This window comes from Vespula vulgaris, chromosome 3 (genome assembly GCF_905475345.1).
Source record: "Vespula vulgaris chromosome 3, iyVesVulg1.1, whole genome shotgun sequence".
Lineage (NCBI taxonomy): Eukaryota > Metazoa > Arthropoda > Insecta > Hymenoptera > Vespidae > Vespula > Vespula vulgaris.
The window spans coordinates 1,385,810-1,394,188 of NC_066588.1; the positions used below are offsets into that span (position 1 = coordinate 1,385,810).

The window sequence follows — 8,379 nt, forward strand, 5'->3', positions numbered from 1 at the left end:
TTTTCTTGTTTCTTTTTTTTTTGTGAAAACATACCTCTCGAAAATTATCTCCAAACGCGATCTTTCGTTGGAAGAAAAAAAGAAATCGTTTCGTTAAACCACAACGATCTCGACGAGAAACGTTCCTTTTAGAAATGATCTTTGATCACGTGAAAATTATCGGATATAACCTAAAGATATGACGTCGCTGATTAAACGAAACAAAATTCTAACGATAACAATAAATTCATTTGAATTAGCGAATAGAAACGCTTAACGTTAGAAACTTAGTATACATGATATAACTAGCAAAAAACGAATCGAGGATCGTGCAACACATTAGCTTTCCGCGGTCTGCTGATATTGTAATAATAATAAACAGAAACGAGAAAGAGAGAGAGAGAGAGAGAGAGAGAGAAAGAGAGAGAAAGAGAGATGGCCAGAAGGCATTAAATTCAGGAAGGATCGCAAGGTGGTCCGCGGTTCGCAAGAAGGCAAAATTTAGTGAGCCACTAGCGGGAACATAGAGACCCCTAATGGCCATTCCGATGACTATGCTTCTCGACCACGACTTCCACCCCTTCTCTTCCTCTCTCTCTCTCTTTCTCTATCTCTCTTTCTCTCTCTTTCACTCACTCACTCCATTTAAACACCCTACGTCCCTCGTCGTCTCTTCCGTAGCCGTTCTAACTCGTTTTCTCCACCCTCTCTCTCTCTCTCTCTCTCTCTCTCTTTCTATCTTTCTCTCTCTATCTCTCCGTGTATCTCTATGTCTATCTCTTTCTCTAACATTCGTAGGTATATATGCAACGACGTTCCAGCAATTACGCATCGCCGCAGTTAAATACAATGGCCAGGACAACGACTCTGTAATTTATCCCCGGTTTGGGCCGCTGCCCGTGGCTCTCTCTCTCTCTCTCTCTCTATCTTTCTATTTCTCTCTCTCTTTCTCTCTTTCTCTTTATCTCTCTTGCTCTCTCCTGCACCCTACTTGCTAATAGCCCGTCCCACGCCACGCTCATCTCCTCGCTTAGATTAATGATAATTAATAATGGCGAAAGCATCGTGTTCTTCCACGTGCAACACCGAGAGAGTATTCAACGGGTTGCACGAAGAGAGTCAAAGTCAAGTTTTAAGTAGTTCCCTGTAATTTCTATGTTTCTTCTATATATTTCCTTCTTTCTCTTTTTCCTTTCGTTGAATCGTTGCTATTGTTATTATTGTTTTAATATGCATTGTACAATGAACGGATCAATTTCGAAAATCTATTCGTATATATGTAGATAGATAGATAAATAGATAAATATCAACATAATTAATGATACTAGTCGAACAAATTTATTATGAAATTTGTACTAGTTAATCCGAAAAATCTTATCAATGATCCTATAGAAAACTCATGAATAGAACCATGTAAAACGTATCACGAATTACGAAACGTTCGTGTATAAAAAGATTGCACGAGAAAGAAAAAAAAAAAAAAAGAAAAAAGAAATAAAGTAGAGAAAAAAAGAAAGGAGAACAATACACAGGACGATTATTTCATTTGAAGGGAAATTTGAAGATGGTATCGAGATACTCACGCTAAGTTCGTATCATACAGAAAGAGAGAATAGAGAGAGACAGAAAGAAAGAGAGAGAGACAGAGAGAAAGAGAAAGAGAGAAAGATAGAGAGAGAGATAATCGTCGAGATAGAGAAAATAAATCGCAAAAGGATCGTTCGTGATATTGTGGCTAACCAGACAGATGACGATTCTAAATTCGCGTGTTGTTCCTCGTCATCCATCATCATACGTATGCATGCACGTATGTACCACTATTTTTTTCTTATTTTTCTTTCTCTTCTTTCTCTTCTTCTTCATCTTCTTCTTCTTTCTCTTCTTCTTCTTCTTTCTCTTCTTCTTCTTCTTCTTCTTTCTCTTCTTCTTCTTCTTCTTCGTTTTACGCGTTGTACGTTTAAAACGCATGTCAGATTACAAGCGAAGCGTGGCCCTTGGAGCACCGAGCCTCCGAGACTACTATCGTTTTGATTCGTGCTCGTAAAGGGATTACGAGAGAGAAGTGCTCCGCACGATTCTTGTCCCTCTTTCTCTCTCTCCTTCTCTTTTTCTTTCTCTCTTTCTACCAATCTTGATTATCTCACAAATAACTTGTCCGAGTGATACTAGCATGAATAAAGTCAAAATCCTTGATCGATGATTCCTACGATCCATATTATTCACATTTATATATATTATGTATATATATATATATATATATATATACTATTTCTGTATTATGTAATATATAAATATATATTATATTTCTCCTGTTCTTTTTAATACATGCAGATATCTATAGATACAATAAAAAAAATTACACGATATAAAACATAGTAATACAATAAGAAATATGTTAATAATAGTAAAAGGATAAAATAAAATATCATATTTCCTTCACTTTTCATTTTTCCTATCGATCGACATTCATAACGAAATATTATAACAAGCGTAATATTTATTATTAATGATATACATGTTCGATATCGCAAAGTTTATAAATTATACGAATAGAATTTATGAGTGAAGGAGCAATTAACGATGAAAAGATAACACGGTATTTTCTTTTAAACCGCGAAAATGGTCTTCTCGTAAAAGATCAAGGGGTAGCATTAAGGGCAATAACTCACCGAGTTCCGCGGCGTTTCGTGAAACGAGAATTGTCGCGACGACGACGACGACGACGACGACGACGACGACGACGACGACGACGACGACGACGACGAGAAGCACGAGTTTGACGTGGAGACGAAAAGAAGAAGAAAAGAAAAAGAAGAAAAACGAAAGAAATAAAGAGAGAGAGAGAGAGAGAGAATAAGAAAAAGATAAAAAGAGTAAGGATGCTCGTAAATCCGTTCGAGCTGTGTAATATGGCATCGTTTAACAAGTACATACATATATCGGTTATCTCGTGTCCATCGCTACTGCTATCTACGCAAAACACGTTTCTAAACTAGTCCCTATCGAGTGTCATCGCCGACACGTTCCAGTTATTATCGTTCCTGTTCTCTCAAAATACATTGGGTGACTCGTTAATTTAGGATCAATTAGAAGAGCAACCCGAACGTCTCCCTTTCGTGTAACTTTATTTTAATTATAGGATTTAAAGTCCATACGGTGACAATATGCACGAAGGAGAATAATTCTCTTTTTTTTTTTTTTCTTTTTTTTACGATTAAATAAATACAACGTTTGTAGTGATCTTTCTTTCTTTTATTTAGTTAGCTGTTGGGTTATTAAGAGTAAAGTCAAATGTAAATGTAGGATGTAATATTGTATTGTATTAACGTAATAGACGTAGAAATACAATGGAATCGTTTAAATTGATTTAAATCTGTGACAATCGTGATAGCGAAGTTTACAACACGGATTACATTGATCGTTAGCGGAACGATCGAGAATAATGTTAGAGTTCGTATTTGACATTAGATAAAATTTCATTCTAAATCTACGCGTCTACACGTAACGTAACAAGGTAACGTAAGTCTATGAGGAATATACAAGGTGAGATCATTTCTTATTCATTTAAAAGATATCTATACGTACGTAGGTACGTACGTACATACATACATACGTATGTATATACATTCACTCAGCTGGATGGCTCGCGGCGTATCGCGACTAAAATTTATTTCGGTATCTTACATATGCACAACACGAGCTATCACTACCGGTTATTTAATATATTTACATTTATTTACAAACAAGATAATAAATAATTTAAAACGTTTCGATTTGTTTGTACAATGATTTAAGTATCCACTTAAATTCGTCCTCTCTCTCTCTCTCTCTCTCTTTCTCTCTCCCTCACTCTCATTTACTTTATTCTTTTCAAAATTCTCTCAAAAATCAGCGCATTTTAAAAAGTGTTGCAAATTAAGAGATATCCAGAGATATATTTATTACATATAAAAATCGACTATATATATATATATATATATATATATATATATATATATATATATTAATATAATATAATATATATATATATCGTAGATATCGTAAAGCTAAAATTTCTCTCTCTCTCTCTCTCTCTCTCTCTCTCTCTGGTCGATCTTAATTTTTTATATTTTATTTAGACACCAGACTCCTATTATATTTCAGGGATAAATTTCACTGCGAATGATTTCGTGCCGTGACGATCTCCTCGCCGTCCTCGTCGACCGGCACGGTCGAGTGATTGTAAAGTCCTTGGGCCATCAGCTGAAGGGCCAATGGATTCTTCTGTCCGCTCGCCTTCTTGATCTTCGCCCTCTTATTTTGGAACCAGATCTTGATCTGTGCCTCGTTTAGTCCAAGATCCCTCGAGAGCTGTTGCCTTCGTATCTCCGTCAAGTATCGATTCTCAGCGAATTCTCGCTTCAGCCTGGCCAACTGTTCCGCACTGAATGCCGTTCTAGGTCGCTTCTCCTCGGGCGTGCCGCTTTTTCCGCTATTTTGCGAACGCTTTACTCGTCTCGTTCGTGGTCCTGAAAAACAAGAAGAAACAACACAACACATATGTAATAAAAAAGTAAAATAAAAAGAAGTTATTATTCTATCTCGAAAGACTCGATACTTTGTAACGAACGAGATATTTCAATATACGAGTCGTATAATAATTTATTGCCAATAGACATTAACTCGTGACCCGTTGTATTTTGTTTTAGATCGGAGGAAGGTATCGAAGAAGGATTTGTCTAAAAAAAAAAAAAGTAGGAAAAAAAGAAAAAAAAGGAAACGAATCGGTAGCCACAGAAATATTTTCATTATCTCTCTCTCTCTCTCTCTCTTTGATCGTTAACACGTAATGTTCTCACGTATTTCTTCGTCAATCGTGAACAGAGTCTTCGATGAATATTTATAAGTCGGTGCACGATTTCGAAATTATGTAGGTACCTAGATAGATACCTCGAATCCGGAATTCTAAACACCATGGAATGTACTTTCGAAGAAATGAGTCATATACATAATATATATGTATATATATATATATATATATATATACATATATATATACACATGTGTGTGTGTGTGTGTGTGTTTGTGTGTGTACATAAAAAGAAAGAAAGAAAGAAAGAAAGAAAGACTGATAAAACGTATAAATTCCACGGCGTCAAGAACGATTAAAAAAGTGGACTCGTGATATACGCCGTTCGTACACGCCATCGCGTTCATTAGCAGCGTATCGAATTAATCCGCACGCTCGTGGAATAAATAATTAATCGCGACGGGGCATCGATGCTCGATATTTATCAACGATTTACATTCGCGCCTTGCTCGATCTTGACCGTACGTACGCATCGAAAGATTTATTTTCCATCGTGACTAGTAAGTAACTACCTACTAAGCGATTAGAACATTTTTACTATTGGAAATCTAATTTCTTTATCTTCCATTTTATCTCTTTTTCCTTCCTTCTCTTTTTCTCTCTCTCTCTCTCTCTTTCTTTCTTTCTCTCTATGTTTAACATTTACCTAATTAAAGGAAATACGATCGAGCTCGTGCAGAAATACAAGCCGATAGGAGGCTGTAATTAGTAAACACGTTTATCGGATCGTGAAAGCTCGGGACCACCCCGGCGCGAAGATCGAGAGGTTGCTGAACGTGGTAAAGGTGACAGAGGTGCAAGAGTGCATATATGTGGGTCAGCCGGTGATCGTAAAGAGAGAGAGAGAGAAAGAGAGAGAGAGAGAGAGAGAGAGAGAGAGAGAGGAGAAAGAAAGAGTAGATCGAGGATATAGGTTCTAGACAATTAAGTTCTGCGAACAAAGGCAGGTGGTATCGGACGTCAACCCGTCCGTCCTGAAAAGAAAAACGTTAAGAACCTTGGAATTAGATACGAACTGTGTTACTACGACTTATCGACGAATAGAATAACTTCGTTTAAAGAAAACGACAAGGTATCGTAACAATTCGTAAATGGAATATTTATAAAATCGTGCGAATCGAACGGTCGTGTGTTTTAACGTCGTTATTATTAGTGCGACTCTTTTCTTTTTATTTCGATAAATTACAGATTTTCCTTGATAGGTTTCTCGTTCGATTTAATGGACTTAACGAATAAAAGAATCAATGATGGAACGTCGACTCACCGGAAGAGGGCCTGTCGGAGTATCTAGTACAATAAACCCAAGCGGGCCAAAGACTTTGACCATTGGTCCCATTTTGTGGAAGGTTATTTATATTGGTGGCGTTGCTGGTCGCGCTTTCGCCACTCACCGATTCGCCGCTTCCTATAGTCGAAGACGCTGAGCTCAGGGACGGCGTGCTACCTGTGACAGAGCTACCTGTCACGGAACTCCTATTGCTCGCAAGACTCTCGACGCTTCCGCTTCTGCTCAATCCGCAATGCGACGGGAATGAGTCTCTCTCGCGATTCACAACCGAATTGGGTGATTGCGGCGATAGCCTATTGTTATTGCTGTTCACTGAGGAGCCCAAACTGAGATCTCGTGGAAGCGGAAGTGGACTGTGGTGTCTGGGTACCGGCAAACCGTTTTGTTTCGTACCCTTCGTACTGAGAATCGCTTCTCTTCCGAAATCCGGTCGTAATATGTTAACGACGCTGAATCTCAATGGAGTATCCGTGTCCTCTTGACGAGGATGATGATGACGATGATGATGATGCAGGTGATCTTCCTGACGAGGCTGACCCACGTGATCGGGCGATCTGACTCGATGATGATGATGGTGATGATGATGATGATGATGATGATGACGAGGAGGAGAACCAATCCCCAATCGGAGACTGTACGCCGGATCCATGGTAACGAGAGCAACACTCATCTTTCGACGAGTTTCGATCAATACCAAACTTTTCTATGGATCACCGAATTCAGTTATCTCAAAATACTTTCTCCTCTTTCACTTACACCGTAGAATCTATCTCAACGGAGATCTTCAACTTTTCGTATCCATGAGAACGTCTCCTCGTGGTGTACGTATTTTCGAAACGTCAAGCGAGTTTCACTCCGCGACACTAACGCTCAATGTAACACTCTTCTTGTCACTGTCCGTCCTTCGAGCACTCTCTCTCTCTCTCTCTCTTTCTCTCTTTCAATCTCTCTCTCTCTCTCTTTCTCTCTCCCTCCCTCCCTTTCTCTCTCTCTCTCTCTAATTCTTACTACCTCTATCTTTCTCTCTATCTCTATACTTCCTTCTCTCGTTTTCAAAAAGCGTCACAGCGTCGTTTCGACGACAGTAATCTTCGAGAGACCATCTCGTGTCATCGTGTAAAGTATTCGAAACAATTTAGCTCGTAGTGTTACTCTCGTTAGTTACTTTAATCTTCCAGATATTCATACTATCTCTCTCTCTCTCTCTCTCTCTCTCTCTCTCTCCCTCCCACTCTTTCTCTTTTTCTCTCTCTCGTTCCAAATCAAACCTGGATCGAGTCCAAAGGAAAGAGAACGCGACTCTTAGATGGAGGCTTTTCCCGAGGTTTCCGAGTACTCTTAGCGAGTGCTGTGACGGGTCTGACTGGCTGTCCATCCGTCGCTCAGTGATGTCTAAACTAGGGGACTCTGAGTCCCTACTTACCGCGTCCCTTTCTCTCCCCCCAACACCCCTGTTCACTCCTCCTACGCGAGAGCTCCGAGTGCAGTGCACTAGACACCCTCGATTGTATCTCTATTAACTCTCTGCTCGTAAACTCCGCCCACTAGCGAGCGAATCACCCTACCACGAGGTCCCTTTCGTCTTTCCCCCACCATTGCCACCAATGGCACGGGTAGTAGGGGACAGATACGTCCGGAAAATCACCCTAACCCATATACCCTCTTTTTCTATGTATCTATCTATCTATCTATCCGTCTATCTATCTCTCTCTCTCTCTCTCTCTCTTTCTATCTCTTTCCCTCTTTTAGACTCGCGTTATAAATCTTTCGATAGGAACGAGACGATCGACGTCGATTAAAATATTCTCCTTCGCATGGAACGAATCGATAGTATTCGCCTTGATAGCCGTGATAGATCGATAGCAATCGTGTCTCTTCTTTTTTTCCACGTGATCATATTTATATATATATACACATATATACATATGTATCTATGTATCTATATAATGCATCTATCTCATGTATAGAAACTTATATGAATGATCGCTGAAGAATCACTGATAGGATAGGAAAAAAAAGTTGATTAGTTCGTTTATATTTTTAATACTTCTTGTTAATATATTTTTTTATAGTTCTTCGTCTTCTCCCTTCTTCTCTTCTTCTTCTTATTCTTTTTATTTGATTAACTTCGAGCACTCCTCCCTCGTAATTTTTTTGAATTAATTAGAGAAAGAGAGAGAGAGAGAGAGAGAGAGACAGAGATAAATAGATAGATAGATAGATATAAAGAGAGAGAGAGATAGAACGTTAAGAAGAAACGTGG

At 38.7% G+C, this 8,379-nt stretch overlaps 1 protein-coding gene across 1 annotated transcript; it reads right to left on the reverse strand.

Moving 5' to 3' along the window:
• Positions 1–4,068: 4,068 nt before the first annotated feature.
• On the reverse strand, positions 4,069–7,675 carry LOC127062877 (homeobox protein engrailed-2-A-like). Its single transcript, XM_050991821.1, has 2 exons — positions 6,093–7,675; positions 4,069–4,487 (listed from the first exon to the last, which is right to left on the reverse strand). Exons 1-2 carry the CDS (start codon positions 6,784–6,786, stop codon positions 4,132–4,134), a joined length of 1,050 nt encoding a protein of 349 aa, XP_050847778.1. The 5' UTR covers positions 6,787–7,675; the 3' UTR covers positions 4,069–4,131.
• Between the last annotated feature and the right edge of the window lie 704 nt (positions 7,676–8,379).